General features: G+C 41.5%; 1 protein-coding gene and 1 long non-coding RNA gene across 3 annotated transcripts in view; one reads left to right on the top strand and one right to left on the bottom strand.

Moving 5' to 3' along the window:
* HEG1 (heart development protein with EGF like domains 1) overlaps window positions 1-23,390 on the top strand; it is a 56,410-nt gene that overhangs the window by 6,406 nt on the left and 26,614 nt on the right. For both annotated transcript variants that reach the window (XM_081005419.1, XM_081005418.1), the window contains exons 2-5: window positions 16,935-17,270; window positions 17,830-18,156; window positions 20,784-21,107; window positions 21,625-21,948. In XM_081005419.1, coding sequence (XP_080861545.1) covers window positions 16,935-17,270; window positions 17,830-18,156; window positions 20,784-21,107; window positions 21,625-21,948 — 1,311 coding nt within the window. The remainder of the gene's footprint in view (window positions 1-16,934; window positions 17,271-17,829; window positions 18,157-20,783; window positions 21,108-21,624; window positions 21,949-23,390) is intronic.
* LOC308479612 lies at window positions 3,174-7,139 on the bottom strand. The gene is made up of 3 exons (XR_013987757.1): window positions 7,115-7,139; window positions 4,478-4,617; window positions 3,174-3,733 (listed from the first exon to the last, which is right to left on the bottom strand). It is a non-coding gene; the product is annotated as an uncharacterized lncRNA (long non-coding RNA).

The raw sequence follows: 23,390 nt of genomic DNA, 5'->3' as shown, positions 1-23,390 counted from the left end.
ATTTATGCGCTGGGCTTGGTTCTGTGGACAAATGTCTTACTAGAATAACTCAACAAATAGACTTCCCACGCTCCTGCAGAAGGGGTCCCACCAAAACACCAAACCAGGCAAGGTATTATTTCAATGTTACCTGTTATTTTTCAGCACCATTTTTAGGTTTGACTCTCTTTTGTTTTATCACAAGTGTTCAGTCTTGTGGTCTAGAAAGATAGAAAAACTACAGACTTTACTCTGTCTGCATGTGGAAGCGCAGACTTGCTGTATCTGATACATATCGTATGGCATGCTTAGATGCATGATAAAGAGAACAAGAGGTGGGGAAAGGTTGCAAAGGAGAGAGGGGGAGAGATGACAGTGCACTTTTTTTTTACCCCAACAATAGGTTTATAATCAGGTAGCTTCAGGAAAGACTAGGAGACCAGAGAGTGTGAGAAAATACCTTATTCATACAAAATCTGGAGATTAGAGCAGCAAATTATTAATGGGTTTCCTTTAAATGGGGCTGGGGAATCTCAGGCCTCTGGGCTTTTCTCTGTGACCCTCAAAACTCTTGCCAGGCGACCATGTTCCTGCCTAGGCCACACTCTTCACTTGGCCACCCTTGAGGGCTTTTGTCAGACTATAAAATGCCCTTGCGTGACTCTTGCTTGCCTAGATGGAAAGGAGCGTGTTTTGTGTAGGTTTATAGAAATTAATTTTTGTGTGCGAGGGGTGTAGCTACTGTATCCATTGCCCCTCTCACTTTTCCTTTAGGCCTCCCACACAACTGACAGATGGGAGGTTGCTCATGAAGAAATGTGGCCCTCAGGCTAAAAGGTTCCCCCATTCCTGCTTTAAAGCTAGGTACAGGGATGCAGAAGAGGCACATCTATGACATAGTGAACTGTGTGGGGAGAAGATGCAGCCACATATTTCAAATGCTGCGGTGCTAAACCACCGTGTCCTCCTGCTTCACCCCGAGGCATGGCTAGCTAGCCTATGCTTTTTTTGACTGCTCAGAACATTCCCATCCACCCTTCAGGCTGAAATCATAATTAGAGTCCACGGACAAGGAGAAAAACTTTCCCACCCAAAAGGGAAATGAGAGGCTGTGTTGCTGAGGCAGCCAGCCCAAGTAATAATATAATCTTAGAAGAATGCAGTTCCCTTGAGTAAAGGAAGTTCTAAAAACTTCAACATGCAGAGCCATTAAAATAGCTATTGCTTGTTTGGCTGTAACTTTGTCTGCGGATCCAGGCTTCTGAAATGCGGGGTGAGGGGAGCTCAGAGTGAAGCACTGGGGGAGGGGGGAGTATTTTCTTTTGTGTGTATAAATGACACACATGGTCCTTGAGATGAGAGTGTTCTCCTCAGGTGGCGTAGGCATCTTTAATATCCCAACATCTGCTCTCATTGAAACTGAGCTTCAAGGACCCAGCAACATCCATTTTGTTTTGTTTTGTTTTTTAATTTTTTATTCATTTTACAATACAAATTTAGAAGAAAACACATCATACACAATTCACCAAGCCATTCTTTTAGACTTCCCTCAGCTCTTCCGCAAATCCTCCGTTTTAATTCTATCTTCCGCATTTCTTAATTTAATATTGCCTTTAGTTGACCAACCTTCTCCCTCCCTACTCCCTTTTTTACAATATTTCTATCATAATCTTTCACAGAGCTTCTTGCAAACCAACAAACATTATTTGTTCATCGCATATACTTTTCAAATAATCTACAAATTTACTCCAGTCCTCGGTGAATCTGTGGTCTCGTAGGTTTCGGATCTTTCCTGTTAATTTATCAAGTTCTGCATATTCCATTAGTTTCATTCTCCATTCTTCCCTCGATGGTAATCCTTCTTGTTTCCACTTTTGGGCCAGTAGTATCCTTGCCGCTGTTACTGCGTATAAAAAAAGTTTACAGTCCTTTCTATTTATTTCATTCCCTACCATTCCCAACAAAAATGCCTCTGGTTTCTTAATAAATGTATATTTCAACATTTTTTTCAATACATTATATACCATTTCCCAGAAGCCTTTTACCTTTTTACATTCCCACCACATATGATAAAACGTTCCCTCTTTTTCTTTACATTTCCAACATTTGTTACACACTTTATACATTCTTGCTAACTTTACTGGAGTAATATACCATCTATATACCATTTTCATTACATTTTCTTTTAACGCAGTACAGGCCGTAAATTTTAACCTTTCATTCCATAATTTAGCAACATCCATTTTGAGGCAAATAAGCCTCGCTCTGCTTTTTCTGGGCCAGTGGCTATGGCGCGTCAGCAGGCCAACAAGGAGCAAGAAGGGCAGCAAGACTAGATGGGAACAGCACTAACACGAAGGAGGAAAAGTCTACATACACACCATACACTGAAGCACCTAACTTTCCACAGGAATTATGGGAACTGTAGTTCAAGGGTTCTGGGAACTGTAGCTTTGCGGAGGGGAAAACTACAGTTCCCAGGATTGTAGCCAAAATGAGGTAATGATGCAGGGACAAAGATGGCAAAATAAATAGATTATTTATACCTCTAATTAAGGTAAGGGTAAAATACCCCTATAATATAAATCTTTAGAAGATAGTGTCATTGTGATCTACCAAAATAAATATGACTGTTGAAGGTTCTCTTCCCCCAGCGTGCGTATAATTACCCAGGGTATTAAATATTCCCCTGAAGAAGAACTATGTATCATGGGATACCATGAGGTAATTTTGGACTCTGGACTTAATGGTCTTACAGTTTATTTCCATACATGTCTATTCAGACTCAAGTCCCATTAAGTTCAGTGGGAATTAAAGCCCTGGTAAGTGTAGGACTGTGCCTTTATTTAAGTTAATGGATCCCCCTGCTTTAAGATGTGTATATTTCTTTGACATGCGATGAGGCAGCTATGTTGCATTTGGGGGCCGTCCTGCTCATTCTGCTGAATGGGGCTTTGGACCTCTGCCCCAGAGCCCTTCCCTGACACTGTTGGGATGTAGATAATCCATCGTTTTTGAACAATGAAACAGGATGTCCTGCAAGTCAATGATTCACAAGGAGATAAGAGGGACTTAAATTTAATAATGTTCTATGAGTTGACTGCATAATTAAATTAATATATCCTAGGTCAGCTTAGGGTATATCTGGGGTATTATTTCAAATAGATCTGAAATGTGAGCGGAGCCTAAAGTTGCATTTGAAATCCACATTGAGTTTCAAGTTCCAGTGCTACCAAGGCAACCATCACAGATCCCTGTGTATTCTTGCTTTATTATCTCCCAAGGTTATTGGACTCCATTTTTGGCCATATCATTTTTATTAATTTTACAATAATGCTTTCCATTACAATCTCTCCTCTTACATTATACATTTTGGCATTTTAGAGCCATGACTTCCTTCAAACCTTCCTTGTGATTTTCTATCTTTCATTTCAAATTTCTGCATTTTCACTACTTAACCATTGCTTTCAAATCAAAAACATCAAAGCATCATATTTTCTTATTCTTCTCTGCAGTGATTTTTATACCTTTCCTTCCAAAGCTTCTTGCAATCCTACCAACATGTTTTATTGACTACAATTCTCTTTCAAATAATTTACAAATTTAGTCCAGTCCTTGAGGAACTTCTGGTCCCGCTGTTCTCGGATTCTTCCCGTCATTTTGGCCAGTTCCGCATACTCCATTAACTTCAGTTGCCATTCTTCCTTTGTCAGTAATTCCTCTTGTTTCCACTTCTGTGCTAATAAAATTCTTGCTGCAGTTGTTGCATATAGGAAAAGCTTAGTATCTTGTCTGTTAATGTCTGTACCTACAATTCCCAGTAGAAAAGCTTCCTGTTTTTCAGTACAGTGGATGCTCGGGTTGCGAATGTGATCCGTGCGGGAGGCACGTTCGTAACCCACAGCGCCGCGTCTGCACATGCGTGGGTTGCAATTCGGTGCTTCTGCGCATGTGCAAAGTGCGATTTAGCGCTTCTGCACGAGCACCAAAACCCGGAAGTAACCCGTTCCAGTACTTCCGGGTTTCGGTGCATCTGTAACCCGAAAACTCGCAACCTGAAGCGTCTGTAACCCAAGGTATGACTGTATATGTATATTTCAACATTTTCTTAATTTCATTATATATCATATTCCAGAAGCATTTCCCTTTCTTACAATCCCACCACACAGTGCTATTGGACTCCTGCTCCCATCATCCCTGACTACTGGCCACATTAGCTGAGGGCTGATGAGAGTTAGAGTCAAATGACATCTGGAGGGCCAGACTCTCCACTCACAATTTGTGAAGTGGGCCTAAATTGTGAAAAGCTGTAGACGAAGTGGTTTGTCCAATTGAGGAACGTTGGTTTTTAGGAGTTTCCAGAGGAACTGGACACAATTCTGATGGACAAAGCAAAACCATTAAAAAAAAAGTTATTTCAAAAAGCAGCATAGAAGTCAAGACCTTGGCTATTTAATGGGCAAGTCAAGGCTCACAATTCATCATGAAGTCTAATTACCTTTGTTGCTCTACTTTATTACGCTTTATTGTGGACTCTGGGCATAATTGCATCTGTGTCTAGGAAGTTTTAGTGCTTGTCACCTGCAAAGACATTCTGCCCTTGGTGCAGGTTCTGCAAGCCCCTATGAAAACGTAGCCCTGAAAAAGATCCAAGCAATTTAAACAGCCATTGTTACTTGATTCCAGCTTAAATTACAGAGCGAAATGCTAAACATTTCAGTCCTCTTTGGGATATTATCAACTCATTTATCCAGAGTGGGATGTGATATACTGCTAGGCTGGCAGATAACACAGCAAATAAAGGCTCTTTCAAATAGTAGTTCTTAAAGAAGAAACGTGATCTCTCCTTGGAATAATGAGGAAAAACAGGCGAGCATAAAGAGGTGAATCGAGTTGGTCTGATACCTTTCTTTTTAACTGCAAATTTTCTGTGGCAGCATAAATGAGTTGAAAAAGATACACTTTCATGCCTACTGACTTGCATTTAGATTGATATTTAGATAGGCTTCAAAGCTAATTACAAAAAAGTAACTAGAATTCATATCTGAGGATTAGTATCCATATATTTGCAACAAATGCAAAAATTAAATTTGGGTCACCATCTGCTTATACTCTGGCCTTTCTTTTTCAGGTGGGTGGGGTACAAACAGGACATATAACAAAATGTTGATATTTTATCTGTACCACCTAACAAAAGTGCTCAGCTTTCCAGCCAGCTTTGTCTCCTGGAGGACACTCCATTTCACCACTATGTCCTTTTTGTTGTTGTCGTTGCTGCTTTTTCTTATCCCCATTGGAGGAGGGCCTTCTTTCAAATGTCCTCACCTGCATACAACAGGTGCTCTTTTGGACAGTTTGTGCAATTTTTGGTTGCAATCCAATACATACATACATACATACATACATACATACATAAATATCTGGGACTTACTTCAGAATAGAAATATGTAGACTTTCACTGCTCATTTATTGCTTGTGACTTTTCCTCCCTCTTTTTATTTTTATTTTTAAATACAAACTTAGATGTGTGTTCTTAAGGGGAGGGGTCCCATTCCTGCTCATATACAGTGGTACCTCTAGGTACGAATGGGATCCGTTCCAGAGCCCCGTTCGCATCTAGAGGTAAACGTAACTAGTGACGGCACGTCTGCGCACGCGCACATCGCTTTTCATCACTTCTGCGCATGCGCGTGACGTCATTTTGAGCGTCTGCGCATGCGCAAGCGGCGAAACCCAGAAGTAACACGCTCCGTTACTTCCGGGTTGCCGAGGAGCGCAACTCGAACACGCTCAACTCGAAGCATATTTAACCTGAGGTATGGCTGTAATAGTAATTGGTTTGTGTTTTGTTTCGTTGTTTGTTTGTTTGTTTGTTTGTTTTTGTGGGGTTTTTTTTACATGGGCCTTTTATTGACAGGCTGTTAACTGCCTTGGATAGTGCACTTAATGGAAGAAAGGCAGTAAAATCAAATAACTACACGGGACGTTTAAGATAAATACAAGGTGGCCTGGCTCACAATCTTTTAGCTTTCAAACAGGTGTACAGATGAAATGAATGGGAGAAGGTAGTCCTTTTGCTCAAGAGCAGAGGACGTCCAGAAGGACATGAGCATGGATGCATGGCCAGCCACAGGGTTGGCACAGGAATTCCTTGGCAGAAGCCCGGGTGGCTTGGAAGCCGGCACAAAGCAGCTTGTTGGGGAAGGAGGCTTGGCAGAGCACAAAACCTCCTCTAGCCCCATAATCTCATTTGGAGTAAAGTGATCCCTGCACTCCAGCCAAGATGGCTTGTGGCTTTTGTGGGGATGAATGCAGCAGATGTTAAATCACAGGAGAATGTTAGCCCTTTGCTTGTTGGCTACCTCCTAGCCTTGTGGCTTTCGAGCTCAATACTGAAATGTAACTGGTGGGGCTTTGATTAGGAAAGGAAAAGCCTGCCCAAAATTTGCAGCTCCCCACCCCCTGGCCATCTTCTCTCTCCTTTATGCCAGTAGGCAAGATGGTTTGTGTCAAGGGGGAAGAGGTGAAAATTATAGGGTGTCGAGAGATCCAAGTGCAGATCAGACTGAAGCAGCTACACCCTTCTGAGACAATGCACTGGAAGGATGTGCCTAGGAGGGGCCTGGGCTTGGGAGTTCCGCTCTCTGTGAGCTGTGGGGAACGGGATGCCATTCCAAGGAAGGAGGAGGTAAGGTGAAGAAGGTGGAATACTCCCAGCTGGCGCCTCATGCCCTGAGGACCACTTAAGTCAGGAAGCCTGCCCTTCCAGCCTAGTTGAGACCTATTGGACTCCACGAGGCTGAATTAGATCAAGTGCCTACAGACTGGCTACATCTGTGCAGCGCGGCACTGTGCTGGAAAAAAATGCAATGCTTGCTCAACTACAAAATCTGGTTATTTCATGCAAACATCATTTTAATGAAGGCTTTCTCTTAGTTACTTGCCCTTTGACTAATTCACTTAGCTGACCTTTTTTTTTTTTAAGTACCACAGAATTGTTTCCTTAGCTGACCTTTTTCTAAAAGAACAAAACACCAAATCACAGAATCGCTCTGTTCCTTTCGAAAGACCTTTGCATCATACTTGCTTGCCTCTTTATGTGACCTCCATCTGCAGGGTGTTTAATTAAGCCTACCTTACGGACACCTCCAGTGTGGTACACCTTGCTCACTCCTGATGCATTTGCGGCACTCAGGACACTTCCAGGCTGTTCCTACATTTGAGAGGGATTCAGTCACGTACTGGCAGAAGCACCTTGTACAATTGCAGTGGTCTGGAGATCTTGCTCAACAAACCAGCTCAGACTAAATTTCAGCCATGTGTAGGGTTGGCTTGGTGACTGCTTCTGCTTTGCACCTTATGCTCAAGAGGGGGTGATTTGAAACTCCCCCTTCCACACACCAATTTACTACGCTGTTCCAGGTCTGTATTTCAGACTTAAACACCGTTGAGTATGGGCTAGCAGGGGAAGAGTTAAGCCTGTTCTCTGCATTATTTTTTTTTTATCCATTGCAAATGCTTTCCTCTCCTGGAAGTGTATTTGCAAGGGGACAGACAGTTCCTGTCAGGCTAATGTTGCAAGAGAAGGGCTGTCCTGTAACCTTTAGTATGTCCTTAAAAAATTCTGGAGTATGTTTCCATTTCCCTACCATATGCAGTTCTTGATTTCTCAAGCACATAAGCCTGTCAGAAACTTGCACCTTCCCCCAGATGGTATGCAATCATATAGTTTGACCTAACCATGTGGTGCGAGACAGTGTGGTGTAGTGGTTATAATATTGGACAAAGGCCTGGGAGGATGGGGTTTAAATCCCAACTCAGCCACAAGACTTGCTGGGTCACCTTTGGCCAGTCACCTTCTCTTAGCTCAAACTACCTCACAGGTTTGTAGTGAGGATAAAATGGGGAAGGTGGAAGTGCCATGTGCATTACCTTGAGCTCCTTGGTAGAAAGGCAGACGTTTAATAAGAAATGCCTAAAATAGCTAGCAAAGAGTACCATGCTAGAAATATCTAGGATGGCAGAAACCACGCCACTCCAGATAATGTTTAAATGGAAATTGAGTAATTCTTTCTCACTGCAGGTTATCAAAATAGATGACCCCCTTTGTCTTTTTTTCCCCAGAAGTGCGACCTTACTTGGTCTTGAAGTAAACCAAGGCCTGGTTCATTGCAATCTCTAGGAGAGTTATCAGGGCAGAAATTTGTGCCTTGCCTGTTTGTCATCTTCACTTAAAATTTAGCCGAGCAAAAAACAATTCGTTACATACATACAGCTTGGGGCCTGTTGCTTCTGAAGCTGCTGTGGTGGGGGTAGAACTAACAGGGTTTAAAAAGCACATAAGGCCTTGCTTAGTGGGCAGAGTAGCTTTGAGTACCATGTATCTGGATTTCCCACCTGCTTCAGCCACAACAGGCATTTGTTGCATTCTGGCATTGCTAAATTCTGTGGTATGGGAAGAAGCAGGACCCCAGGAAGACCATGATAAACAAAGGGTGACACTCGACCCTATCTCTCAGACTTAGTGGCCTCACGATGGTCTTTCCAAGTGCATATTAAGAAGAGGAAGGTGGGTATTATTAGGGTTTAAAGTGCAGGATTGGGATCTGAAGGCTATTCTTAGCTCTGCTTCTAACTTCCTGGCTGAAATCCCAGCTTTGCTCAAAGTCGGTAGGAGCCTGCCGTTAACTTCTGTGAAGCCAAGCTCTAAGGACACCCAGATCCCAAATCAGGGAGGCAGAAGTTCACCCAAAAATGTCACGTTGCAAGCCAATGGTTATTTTTGTGGAGCAAGGGAAATGAGCACTCTTATTACTGCAAAGGCATGAGCCTTGGGTCGTGCTTCAGTAGTTGGATACAGAGGCTATACAGAAGCAGGTATCATCCACACATTTTGGCTTGGGTATGCTAGCCGTGTTTTGTCCCTACCTTTTTCAGAGTCTTCAGTGCAACTCAGAGAACTTGGAGGGGTGTGTGTGGAATGATGGAGTGGCCTCTCCTATGGTCCTGGTCTTTAGAGCACATGGAAGCACTTCCACAGACTCCCAGGCTGAGCACAATGAGATTAACTCCTCCTGAGACTTGGAAAGGGGAGGCGGAGTTAATAGCAATAATTACAAGTAAAAATAAATAAAATACATCTGCCATGGAGTCTAGCCGAGGCTGAACCATCATAGGTAGCCCTAAATGCTCCTTTATTCATTTGGTATGTTAGCACTCCTTCTAATAGCAGACTTTGCTGGTGAGCGCTGACAGGATTGTAGCCAAAATTGAGGCCTAGAAACAAGAGGGGGAGATATCAGGATGCATGGGGGATCCAATGATGTCAAAAAGTTTTTTAAAAACTATTGGTTTTACACTCTCTCTCTCTCTCTCTCTCTCTCTCTCTCTCTCTCTCTCTCTCTCTATGTCTCAGACCGAAAACTAATACCCCAAACAGCCCAGTGAGGGCTGAGCATTCTCAGTGACCACATAATTCCAGGGGTCTGTTGTAGCAGGTAGGGCATAGAAAACTGGCAGGGAGGGCAAAAGGAATGGAGTATCCTCAGGCTGGTTGGTTGGCTGGCTGGCCAGCACACTGAACAGGAACACTTCACACTGCAGCATTTTGTTGCAGGTTGTACTAGTATGTCATTCTTAGGTTAAAGTGCTAATAATTGCACTCAGCTATCAGTTTTAAGACACCAAACCCTAATAAAAATTACGGGGTTCTCATCACCCCAAATCTGAACTCAGAAATGTCAAAAATGTGGAACAGCTCTGGAATGTCATTTGGCCGATCCTATAAATGGTTGAAAGATTTTTCTCTGTGTTATTGTTCAGCTCTGTTCCTGTTTAATTGCAGCTTTCCTGTGGGTTGCAGGTTATATAAGAATGTAGACGTTTCCTGATTACTGTCTAGCAGAATATCTGAGCCCTAGCTTAACATGACATGTTTGGCATTTGGATGACAATGAAAATCTTCATATATGGAAAACAATCCAGTTTCCATGGCCTCCTCGTGCCTACTCTAAAGGCACGCTTTGGTAGCTAAGGACATTTCCTTACAGTTATCCCAATCTGATGTGCTATAAAATTAACCCAGCAAAGGCTCTGCCAGGCAATGTTCTGATCACTCAGGCCTGAAACTATATTTCATCCCAGTCAACCTGTTCTCCACACACTCAGGGAGCTGCCATGGTTTTCATTGTGTTTCCCCGTGCCCCCTGCCTCCACCCGCCCTTTTATACTCTCGGCTGGCCCCTTTTGCAGCCAGGATGTTTTTTTTCTTGCCATTTTATTGTTCCAGTGACCTAGCAACTCTGCACCGGTGGACTCTTGCCAGTCAACTTCCTCTCTGAGCTGCCTGACAGACTCCAACGATGTTGCCATCAGAAATGAGTAGAAGTTGAAATGGTGACAAAATAGGGTCTCTCTCTCTCTCTCTCTCTCTCTCTCTCTCTCTCTCTTATAATTCCTACTCATCCACATTATTCCTCGGTTGTTGTGGTGGCTGTGGTTCTTCTTCTTATTGTTATTAAAGCCCTAAGCATCAATTCTGTTTTACCAGGAAAAGAAAGAGTTCACAAGAGAATTCCAAATGGGAATATAGATACTGGGTGGAGTAACATTTTAAACAAGCAAGAAAATCCATTTATATCAGAATGAACTTTGCTAATCTTGAGCACTGTCAAGAAGATAAGCTGAAAAGCACGTCAATAAAGCAAAATCATATGCAGAATTTATAGAAAGATGCCTTGGTGTTCATTATGCACCAGAAAACAATAGTTATAACCAACCAATGTCTATTGATGATTCTGAATAGAAAGGGGTTTGTTAGCAGAAAAAATATTGCTGTAGATTGAGACTGTGCCCAAAAACCAACACAGCACCTATGCTGGTCTTATGCTGAACATTTTTTAGCATTCACAAAACATGGAGAGTCCCTCTTTCAAGTATTATTCAAAAAGAAATAATGGATTGGCAACCTTTTTAATTTTTGTAGACTTAGAACATAATAATATTGATGATGGTGGTGATTAATAATTCCTTAGAGGTGCATTGGCTCATTATGAGTTTTTAATGCATGGAGGCTAGCCCTTTTAATAGGTTCTCCTCTTCTCCTGTGCATTTAAACCAGTTTCTAGTCTAGTCTGTGGTAATTTTCTCTCTCTCTTTCTGTGGTGGGCTGTGAGACCTACTTGGATTTATCTGGCATTGGTGTCCTCTCCTTGCTTGTTTTCCTAGTATAGAACACAGTAGGAACAAAATGGAGAGACATTCCAAATGAAGTGATCTGCATAAGTACAGTAAATAGGAATGTGGATTGTCAATAAGAAGTATAGAGTATTATGCAGAGAAAACTGCATGTAATTCAACAAATGCAATACCAAAACAGATTTGTATATATTTTGATAAATGCCACCTGTAAAACAAAACATTCAGCACTGTTGTTGATTTTCGGATGCTACAGTCAAGCAGATTGCAGGTGCCACATTTATATGCCCAAATGGAACCACAGATTCTCATGAAAGGCACCAATGCTTCCTGTGAACTTCCCAGTGGCCTGTGTGTGCTCCCAAGGCATGTGTGTGGCAGCTCTCTCTCTAAGTGTGAACCTGTCTTCAGAAACCAAAACAAATGACAAAATAATTACATTCCCAGAATTTCAAAGCCCATTAGACTGGGCTTGGCGCCGGTTGCTCAATATTCAAGGTTTACAAATAATGTGAAATAAATGTGCTGTGGCTGCGCACGTGCCAGAGTGTGGCCTGCATGAGACCACGCTGGTGCAGCTTATTAAAAAAATAGTGGTACTTGTATGTGGTCTGTCCATGTGGTTTCCATTGTTTCCCTCTGTGCTGAACAGGTTGCCTGTCCCACTAAGGAAAGGGTTAATTGCATTCCCCTGCTTATCAGAGAAAACAGTGCACCCTTTTTAAGGAATATTCTCCACATGCTGAGGACGCTGTAGAATTGGTTTTCTGCTTTGAGGATTTTTCTCAGTGCTGCTCCTTTCAGGGAAAGAACACGGAAGGAAACTGAAAGAGTCCAGATTTAGGACCGAAGCTTTTGTTCGCACAGCACAAACTCGCTTGGCTCCAAAACGGCCTCCACCCATAATCATTACATCCGCAGCAGTGTTTGAAAAACACAGTCCAGAGAGCTGCTTTCCTAGTAGCTGATAAAGGAGTGGGCTGCTAAAGTGTGTGCTGCCTCCCCATGAAACAGGAGAGGCCGACTGTCTTCTTTATTATTCTTTTCAGCCTAAACCTTACTGCTAAAGGTTTCCCACACAGACTGAGGAATGAGGGAATACATATTTTCTTCTGTGACACTCTCTCTCTCTCTCTCTCTCTCTCTCTCTCTCTCTCTCTCTCTCTCTCGTGTGAAGACTTACTGTGGATTTTGCCAGATTGCAAACATTACTTTTACAGTTTCAGTTACTTTTCTCATGAGATTCTCTTTTTGTTCAGTGCGGTTTAATTTCCAGAAAGATGAAGAACACATAACATATCTTTTTAGCTTTAAGGTTGCCAGATGCTCCTTTACTTAGAAGACACCCTTTCTTGGGAAGGGAGTAACCAACCACTTCATAGCATGGCATTTGCATTAAGTACAACATGTACCTCTCATTTCAGAGACCACAAAGATTGAGGGCCAGAAGAACAGACATGGTTCCTGCTAGAGATGTGTGATGCCCCCCACCTCACACACCCCCATTCTCTGCCCTTGAATCAGTGCATAAGCTAGAATACTGGATATAGTTTAGGGAGATCCAAGTATAAATTGTATTCATAAATGATGCTCAGCGGATACCTTTGGGCCAGTCACTTTCTCTAAACTACCTCATAAGACTATTGTGAGGGTAAAGCGTTGGTCGGGGTGGGAGAGACCATGTACACTGTCCTGAGGAAGAGAGGGGGGGAAATGTAATAAACAGCAAATGAAGGGAACAAAGTTGCGTAGAGTGACTCTCGGTGACCCTCTACAGCTATGAAACTTGTAAACTAGGGAGGTTTAAATTTAAAGTGTGAGTGAGCCAAAATACACCCACCAACCATGCTCTCTATTGACTGTATATTAGGCAAGCTTGTGAAGAGGTCTTACTCAGCTACTGACAGTACATGGGATGATACCCTGATCAGGCCATTTCCCAAGTTTGCTAAATGTTTAGCTGGTGGATAGGCAGGCCTTGCCTACATAGCCTCACAATCACCTCATGTGTGTCTTGATAAGAGTTCCGATATGGTTAAATTTTATTTCATTTTAACTGGTTGTTTTCTTAATCTATGTTTTCAATTTGTTAAAGCACAGCCTGAGTCTTTGCGAGGGAGAGGACTAGAAACCTAAGTAAATGATTAATCCCTTCTTTTATTCAATAAGATTTGCTAATCAAATTCCTTGTGCATCATAATGTTGAAAATATAATGCTGTGTAAACAGCACATTTATACTGGATTGTGTCCCCCAATCCATACACGCATACACTTTTGTAGCCATTGAAGGGTGGAATCTACCAAGGACAAATTGTGGGGAAGGAGCTGATTATCTTTAACCTACTGAGTGATATAATTTTCCACTTTTTGTCTCTGAATGTTTAATTTGCAAATGTGTTTTGAAAGGATAACTGCAGAAGACTAACTCTGAAGTATTCAACCATTCAAAATTTGAATAAATCAGAACTCAGAACTTCAGTTCTCTACTCAGCAGAGTTGCTTATCCTGGCATCCTAGCTGAAAAGCAAACACTTTTCTCTAATTCCCTTCTGCAAGTCTTCCAGTTAGCCTTTATATTCTGCCCAGAAATGTTTCAAAAAGTTTTGTTTCATTTTCCCGATGTAGTAACAAATACACACAAAAGGAAAGGGTGGGGAAATGAAGGGGCAAATAAAATAATATAATTGTACCAATACAAAGTATCCTGTTACAGATCAGATATGCATTTTAAAAATAATAAGAATACTGTATACACAGAAATGAAAAATACAGTTTCCCTTGTCAACAGATGCCATAAATAAGTTAATAGAGCAGGGATGCATGCAATACCAAAGGGGTATGTATAAATTAATTAAACTCATAAATTAAGCCTATCTGGCCTGTTACACATTGATTTCATAGAGTCTGTGAAATTTAAAAAAGGTAGCCATCTTTCTTTCTTTTTAAAACCCTACAATGTTGGGTTTAAAGTTCCTAAAATGTTTATAATATTTTCATTTAACAGCTGCCACATTCCAATACTTCCATTCAGTAATCCCCTTTTTAGGAGTCTCACTTATGGGAGTTAATTTGAGCTTTGCTATCAAATTGAGCAGGAACAGGATTTGAGTTGTGAGCTTATCAGACTATACAAGTTAAGTAGGGTCAGGCCTCAACAAGTCTTAGTGGCTGCCCTTTGCAGAAATGGAGCGAGAGGATTCAGACTCTATGTGCCTTTGACCTCTGTGAAAATAAAGATTTAAGTCGTATGGTAATGTTAGTGAGCTGCCTGCTGTTTGAGGCATGAACGAAACCTGTAATCAACTGGAACACATAAGGAACATAATTTTGGGGAGATATCTCTGTACTTTATTTAAAAGGCTTGTATTCCACATCCATTATGTGTTGTTTTAAGAACTTCACAATCCAGTCAAACAGCTAAAGTGGAAACCCAGAAGTTGGGTTAAAAGCAGAATCTGTTTATGCTGGATGCATTATAACAGTATCACAAATGTGTAGGAGGAAGTAGCATTTATAATAGGCAAGTCTGGTAATCATCACAACTCATGTTGTAGTTATAACTCGGGAAGAAAGCCACAGATACCGAAGGCTGTGCGATAATTTCATATTGCAACTAAATTAATTTATCTTAACAAGAGGAGAAGGTGGACACCATTTCTGCTCAAATCAGGAGGCAGTGGCTTTGTATGTGACAAAAAAATTTATAACTGAACTTTATGTAGAGGGAGTTACTTATATAAGAGGCCATTGTAACTTCTGCTTGGCTAATCTATCTCAAAAGACCAGTTTTCCTATTACTTGTTATCTTACTTTCCTCAATGTTATAAGATCTGCATCCAGATTGGAATTGCTTTTTAGGTGTTCTAATTGTTTAATCACTTGTACACTTGCTACCCTCTTTTGCAGGATGGGGGGTGGGGAATATAAGTTTAATAAACAAATAGTAGGATAAGGATGTCTTTCTCATGCACTTGATCTAGAGCGTGAAGGAGCCAAAACTTTACTAAGGCTATATATACATAAAATGCAGTGAGGATCATCCATCACAAATCTTAAAAACAACCGTAACTAAAGACAACGATAGAAACAATCAACTAAAATTAGGGGTAAACAGTACCACTTGTATAGCATCAGAAATACAACAAACTAGGCATCAGCAGGGCCAGCCCAAGACTGATACAAAGAATGAGTTCACTGTTGGTATAGATCAGTGGTGGCCAAACTTGGTCCTCCAGCTGGTTTTGGACTACAACTCCCATCATCCCAAGCTAACAGGACAAGTGGCCAGGGATGATAGGAATTGTAGTCCCAAAACAGGTGGATGGCCAAGTTTGGCCATTGCTGGTATAGATGATATCATAACCGATTTGATGATGCCACTCTTTAAAATTCTGACTACATCTCAGTATATGTGCGCATGGACACACACTGAGAGAAAGTGGAAGCGAGTGAGAGAACAAGCAAGAAAGCATAACACAACCTTAAAGGGAAAATCGTGTGGGAGGACTATCAACACTTTCCAGAACTTCTGTGTCACAAAAGAGCATGTGATTCCACCCGGCTAAGGCATTAGTGTGTCACTGAGCAGTCAAGTCTGATGGCTCGTTCCTCAAAACATTTGGAAGGAGGGATGGAAGTCGCATACATTTTTGCATGCCCACACGCATACCCAACTTTTTCTGCTTGAGTGCTGCTAAAAAGGGACTATGGTCTACATTACATTCCAGGCATTGAGTTACAAATGCATGTGTTGCACAGCCTGCTAGGTTTTCGAATTTCTAGAGCAAACTGGCCCCGGCAAGCAGCTTGTTGTCTGGGGGCATGATTTGTTGGTGTGACACTGTCAGATATGAGCACTCTGGACACTCATGTGTGCTGGCTCTGGAATGTTGATAACAGTAACCGAACGCACAGGCTTCTCACAGATGAAGGGAACCTACAGGACAGGGTTTGCCAGACCACTGTTGTTATGAGAATAGACTTGGCTTTGCCTTGTATGGTCCTAGAAGAGATTCTGAATCCAGGAATACATTATCCAGGAAGCACATCTCCCCGTCTCTGTGTTTAAGCTGAAACATCTTTACATATGGATAACTTGTGGGTTTCCCAAAGGCATCTGGCTGGCTACTGTGAGAACAGGATGTTGGACCATATGGGCCTTTGGCTGGATCCAGCAAAGCTATTCGTATGCTCTTATGTTCTTAACTTGCAAGGATTGTGGGCTTCGCTAAAGCACGATCACCACTGGTAATGATCACCAACTGTTTGCAGCCTACCCATGGTCTCTTGGAAAGATGTTAAAAATAATTAGGAGGATAAATTAGGTCAACAGGGTGTAATTACAAAGCTGGGATACATTCCAAAGTGCAGTAATTCATGCAGCTATGACTGCCAGGGGCAGGGGATATGAAAACAAAGGATTCGGTGGTGGTGTAGTGTCTGTTGCTAGAGAACTATTGGCTCTGGGATGATATGAAAAAATTAATGCCCAGTGTTTTTTGCTGCTGCATTGCTATTGGTAGTCTGAAATGAGAAATGAGTGGAAACCCAAGATGATTCACATGAGATGTGATGGGCATGCACATACATACATTCTCCCTTCCTCTCTGTTTTTGTTCACACATGCAAACACATAAGCACAGGAACACACACGAACATAACAACCATCTGCCGTCCGCTAATTTGTGACTTGTCCAGGGTAATTAGGATCAGACCTGGTTTTGCTTCTGTTTTAATGATCTTTTTTTCTCCCTTCCAGCCATTATGAGCAGCGAAAGTTCCAACATTGAAACAAGGACTTCCAGCTCTCATGCACACAGTACAGATGCCTTCAGTGCCCTTGGCAGTGTCGAAGGAAGGACACTGTGGACGATAACCGACAGTGCTTCTGTGTCTACAGCCAGAAAAAGAAACTCTGCTTATATTGAAATGATCAGGTCTGGAGATACAGCTCAGCAGTCATCTTCGGTGATGGAGGCCAGAAGAGCTGATACCTCACCAAGTTCCTTGGATATTGCTGGATTTGAAACAGGGACTTTGAGGATACATTCTCCCAGGACACCCGTTTCTTCACTTTCAGAGGATAATCACCCAAGTGAGTTCCACCATCAAAAGTCTTTTTGTATCTGAATGGACTGACAAACCCTGAGAAAATACCTGAAACAATAAAGCTGAATGGGTGTGTGTAAGAATAAGGAGAAGTTGGATGAGGCACAGATTAATTTGAAAGGCTATGGTCATTCCTTTGTTAACGATTAGATGTACAAACATACAGGTGTTTAATGGTGTTTGTAATCATTAAATTATACATGTTTGTAGTTAGTCTTAGTTGAATTTCATTGAAAATGAAAACAAATGGAATCTGAGACACCCCCCTTTTCAAACAAAGGTATGAATAAGATGCCACACAAAGCTGAACCTACATACATTTATGCAAATAACGAATTTTGTATATATTCACCTATTTTGCAAGATTTACCCTCCAGTAGCTTTTTTGTGTAATGCCCAAGTATAATATAGTTATTGCAAGTTCTGTACAGTTCTCGACACCGGATGTAATTCAAGACATCAGATGGATGGAAGCCATGGTTCCACCTCAAATACCAAATTGTTAGAGCCTGACAGGGTTTAATTTTCTCATTTCATATTTACAGTTACTGGGAGCAGCCACCATATAGATAGAAGGTGGGATGCAGACAGCACAACATCCAGTTTGTATATCATCAGCACAGACAGTTCAACAACAGCCAACAGAGGCACAGAAAGGACTTCACAGTTTCTTACAGACAGTGTCGCTCTGATTGATTCATCAAGAAAAGACCCAGTTTCTCAGAGGGAAGTCACCACCTTTCCTGATCGAACCCAGTTCCCATCTCATGCAACACATTCCAGAGGAAGAAGTAACACATCAAAGGTCACACAATTTCCTGATTCTTCAGCAAGGATTCGGCTTGCCCAGTCTTACTTGCCTCCAAAGACTAGTATGTTGTTGTTTTTTCTGTTCCAAATGACTACTTCTTAATGAATTCCCATAGAGAAATAATAGCATTATACTGTTTTAGAACTGCTGTAGTGTAATGCCATGTGTGCTGTGAGCCAGGAAGTTGCTGCAGATTTTATCTCAGCTGAGCAAATATTGGTGGTGACAGGGAAGCCACTATTTCTCAGCCTCCTTGCATCTCAGATATTGGGATGATACTTGGCTATCTTGCAGAGTTTTTGAAAGGATTCCTGAGATAATAAATGTGAAAACTTTAACCTCTCTAGTATGTTCCAAAATGCAAAGGATTGTTTATGATTAGTTTGAGGGGGTTTTCTCCAGAAGTGGTAAGGCAAGTCACCATTACGATTTGAGGACTAGATCAGGCTTCCTCAACCTTGGCCCTCCAGATGTTTTGAGACTACTTTTCCCAGTATCCCTGACCACTGGTCCTGCTAGCTAGGGATCATGGGAGTTGTAGGCCAAAAACATCTAGAGGGCCGAGGTTGAGGAAGCCTGGACTAGATTTTTGGCATGCCGTTCAAAAATAACAACAGAAACTATGTTGATATTTTATGTGAAATTAAAAAAATTGTCGTTCTATGTCATGGTAGTATGTTGATGGTGGATAACAAGATTCCTCACTGAAATTCATAAAGCAGAGCATGATGAAGCTATCCATTCCTTGTTGTTAATCACCAGCATGGATAGTATACTTTTGGTAAAGACTGAGGTTCCCATCTGGGGTTTCATGACTAGTAACCACTGGAAGACATCTTTTCCACTTATAGGAAAAAGGTAGATGGAAAGGGGAAGATGGTTCCTATGTTTTTAATAGTTGTGCAAAAGAAGAAATTTTACCAGGAATTTTGGAGAGTTGATTTAGGTTCTAGACTGGTGAATCCTGATAAGACAAAAGTGGAAAAGATGCAATGTGGGGAAAATCCTACTGCTTCTACACAGTATCCCTTTTCTTTAGAATCACCTTCTTTTGTTCACTCACATTTCTTCCCATGTTTTTTCAGATTCCCACCTCCCTCTCCATGAGGAGGCACAGTTTTAGCACCAGTAATCAGCAAAGCACTATTAATGCTTTTCAGAACTTCTGTGCCTTTAAATGGAACACTTCCTCTTTACCCATTTTATTGCTTCCTGTTGATCCAAGCTGGGATTTTATTTGTTCATCTCTTGAATAGCCTTTCCCAATTTATTTCTTTTATTAATTTGCTACCCAACCCTTCCTCCCAAAGGAGCCCAGGACAGCAAAACAAGAAAGCAACACAATTCAATTGCTCCACTGTCAGTTTCTCTTCCAGGTGGTGGTGGAGTTTACTACTGATCATTGACTTAGCTCTGGTTTCGTTGCTAAGAACAGAAAAGGGAGAAAACCAACAAGTGAGACAGGCAGGGGTAGAGTGAAAAAGGGATGGGCAGAAGAAGCATTGGCTGCCTCATATTCTGCTGATGAAATCTGTGCATTCTTTGGGTTGGGACCTGGTAGGAAGAAAAGAGTGAGTGAATGGGGATGCCAAGACTTGGGAGCACTGCTTCCATTTATTGGCAAAGAGGCCATCTCTTTATTTGGGACCAAGGGTATTCAGTGGGGATACTTACTTGTCAGCAAGATTATTTCGTGGGATGTCTGAGTGGGGGCTTTTGGAATAGCTGTTGGCTTTTGACTTCCTTTTGCCTACCATATAGCCACAATCTTATCCTGAACTTTGATGGCTGTAGCTCAGCAATCCTTGCTGCAAAAGGGCTGCAGACATAGTTCATTCAGTTAATGGAAATGGGCTTTTTGAAATACACAATGTCTGTTGGAAGCTGACTGGGTAAATAATCATGGTTGTGTCTTATCAAATTCTGCCTTATTAAAGTTTTGTTATAATAATACATAGAGTTATAGTGTCACTCTGAGGAGGAGCTTCCAGCTGAAAATAGATTGCATCACAATAGTAACACCAGCTCCTTTGGTCAATCCCCTCTGCCAACATTGCATGCCACAGTTGTGATGTGCTTTGCAGAGCAAGTCTGAAGGTGCCTTGGCTGTGGTGCAGGTGGACTTAGCTGGGACATGACTTTGTGGGCCAAATTAAGACCCCGTGAGCCTAATTTGGCTTGTGGGTGAGAGCCTTGCAGTTAAAGAGAAAATATACTGCACAACAATTGCTCAGAAATTTGTGCCCAAGTTAGCATCTTCCCCGTCTTTCCAAGATCTTGTTCTTTGCTTTCTCAAGTCTCTTGCCCTTTCTGGTCCCGAAACGTGAGTCACACTAGAGGTTCCTTTCATAACACAATCCTATAGCTTTGCAGGGTTTACAGTATTCCACTGGGTTTAAAGTGGAGCAAGCTACTGCTTGTAGGAATTTCCTAAAATGTAGGTATTTTTGAATATTTCAAAGCAGTTCTTTTATACTAGCACTTTCATCTCAGATTTTATTGTAAAGGTTTTAAACCCCAACTTTCCCCCCAAGGTTTCATCATTTCTATCAGCTGGTGCAGGGACTGGAGCACAATTAATTTGTTTTCTGTTAAATATGTGTGAATGCGGTTTTGGGAAGAAATGCAATAAGATCCACCTTCAGCGCCTGCTGGTGGCACATCTAATATCTTCCTCTTCTATTTCAGCTGCAGAAGACAGTAGTCAGCCAAGGAGTAGCTCAAATACAGAGAGAAGTGTTTCCAGTTCCCACACAGATGGTGTGTCTGTTTCAGGTTTAAATGACAGGAGTGGAGAGAGGACATTACGTACTTTAAGAGATGTCAGCAGTTCTCTTAATGCAACGCATATATCCTCAACCACCAGCAATGAAATCTCCACCTCTTCAGGCCTCATGGGTTCCTCACATGTGTTAACTCCAGTACAGACTGGACAAATGGATTCATCACCAGAGGACAATGATTTCACTGAAGCAGCACTTCCACATTTCCAAGCTCCTTCAGAAACAACAGGTACAGGATGAAGATCTCTTTTATTACAGATTTTGGAGCACTGTTTCACTTGTCTGGTGTGAAGATGACGCCCAAACATTAGCAATGAATATAAACATGAAGAGAAAAAGAGCAAATACCTTCTAGCTCAGAGACAGGAAACTCTGTGTTCCTCAAATAGTGTTGGGCTCTGTCTCCCAGACCCAAAAGCACCAGAGCGCCCTCTACAGCAGCACCCACTGCAGTGCAAGCATTAAAAGCACAGAAATGAAGCATCCCTACACACACACAATCATAGGTTCACTCCTTTTTCTACTACTCACAGATAACCACCCTTTTGACTGACTCAACACAGGATCACCCTTTCTCATCATACTCTAAGACATCTTTCTGAACGCCATTGCTTTTATACGACAAAGGGGGATATGGACTTGTTTTCCATTAGAACTGTCTGAATATAATTATGGGAAGAAATGCAATGTGATGCCCTTTTAGCGCATGCAGATGGCACATCTAATGTCTTGCTCTTGTGTTTCAGCTGCAGAAAACAGTGGTCAGCCAAGGAGCAGCTCAAATACAGAGAGAAGTATTTCCAGTTCTCACACAGACGGTGGGTCTGTTTCAGGTCTAACTGATAGGGGCGGAGAGAGGACATCGCGGACACTGAGAGACGTCAGCAGTTCTCTTAATGCAACACAACTATCCACAATGGCTAGCAATGAACTCTCCACCTCTTCAGGCCTCACAAATTTCTCTCACAGGTTAACTCCAGTACAGACTGGACAAATGGATTTGTCACCAGGGGACAATGATTTCACCGAAGTAACGCTTGCACATTCCCAGGCTTCTTTGGGAATGACAGGTAAAGCATGAATATCTCTTTTATTCTAAATCTCAGTGTACTGTTTCACTTGCCTAGTGTAACAATGAAACAAAAGCATTAGGATGAATAGATTTAAAAAACGAGAGCAAGAGGAGATAGGCTAAGATTAGAGAGACAAACCACTAAAGGAGGTTTTGAAATAAACTTGTCTACAAATGTGCAGACAACTGAAGGAAGTTAACAGCAGCTCTTTAATCTCAATTTGCTTTAGAAAACAGGACAGGTTTTATGGTATGTTTGAGCCCACTCAAATCTGCATCAGATTCAGTCATTTATTATCCTGATTTTTTACACTAAGGAAACTTTAAAAAATGGAGGACTATGCAAACATGAGGTTTTAATTGTTGGTCATTATTCTTTAAGACTAGAATGTCTAAATAGTATAGTGCAGTAGTACCTCAGTTTAAGGACAGTCCGGTTTAAGAACAATTTGGTTTACAAACTCTGCAAAACTGGAAATAGTGTTTTGGTTTGCGAACTTTACCTTGGTCTAAGAACGGAATCCGAACAGTGGAAGGGCACCCGAGGCGGGAGGCCTCATTAGGGAAAGCATGCCTCAGTTTAAGAACGGTTTCAGTTTAAGAACGGACTTTGGAAACGGATTAAGTTCGTAAACCGAGGTACCACTGTACTGGTATTTTAAATTAGGATTTATTTGCACTTTTGGAGGGGACATGAATCATTTGGCAATGTCCAACATCACATGAATGGACCTCCACACATGCAATGAGAACAACTGCTTTTCTCCCTTGCAACCTCCTGCGTTGCTCCCCCAGGCTACTCCAGACTGACTCCCAACTGTCTTGAACAGATTTTAGGGGCATACTGGGGCAGGGCAGGGCAGGGGATCTGTTGTATCAACAGTGACTTGTTGGTAGATCACTGGATGTCACCCAATATGCCTTTCAGAACCTTAACATATTTTGACTGATTGATTACTGGTAATAATAACAACGTATTGTCAAATATCTATTTTCTTCCTCCTGGAATACATATGTGAGTTTAATCAAGTTAAAACTATCTGGTGGATGGAGCTAATATACTGGAGTGTATGTAGTTATATATATTTGTGAAAATGTGTGGCCAAAGGGAACACTTGTTTCTTATTAAAGGTGGATATTAGAGAGAACTGTTTCAAGTGGTACCTTAGTTAAATAGTTAAATAAAAATTATGGTTCACTACTGGAAATATAAATCTGGAAATATAAAAGTATAATAAATTAGAGCAGGGGGATTCAACATGTACCCCACATATGCATTATAACCTATAACAAGTATAAAGATAAAGATATTTTTTTTAATAGTCTTGGCGATTATAGCAGCTGAAAAACCAGGTACTGAAGTCAAGCAATTTCTCCAACTATTGAGGAATTTATTAATGAAGTATGGAGGTATTTAACAAGGTATATATATACTTGAAA

Source organism: Podarcis pityusensis, assembly GCF_964106645.2.
Source record: "Podarcis pityusensis genome assembly, chromosome: 1".
Taxonomy (NCBI): Eukaryota; Metazoa; Chordata; class Lepidosauria; order Squamata; family Lacertidae; genus Podarcis; species Podarcis pityusensis.
This window is presented reverse-complemented; position numbering and strand designations above follow the sequence as displayed.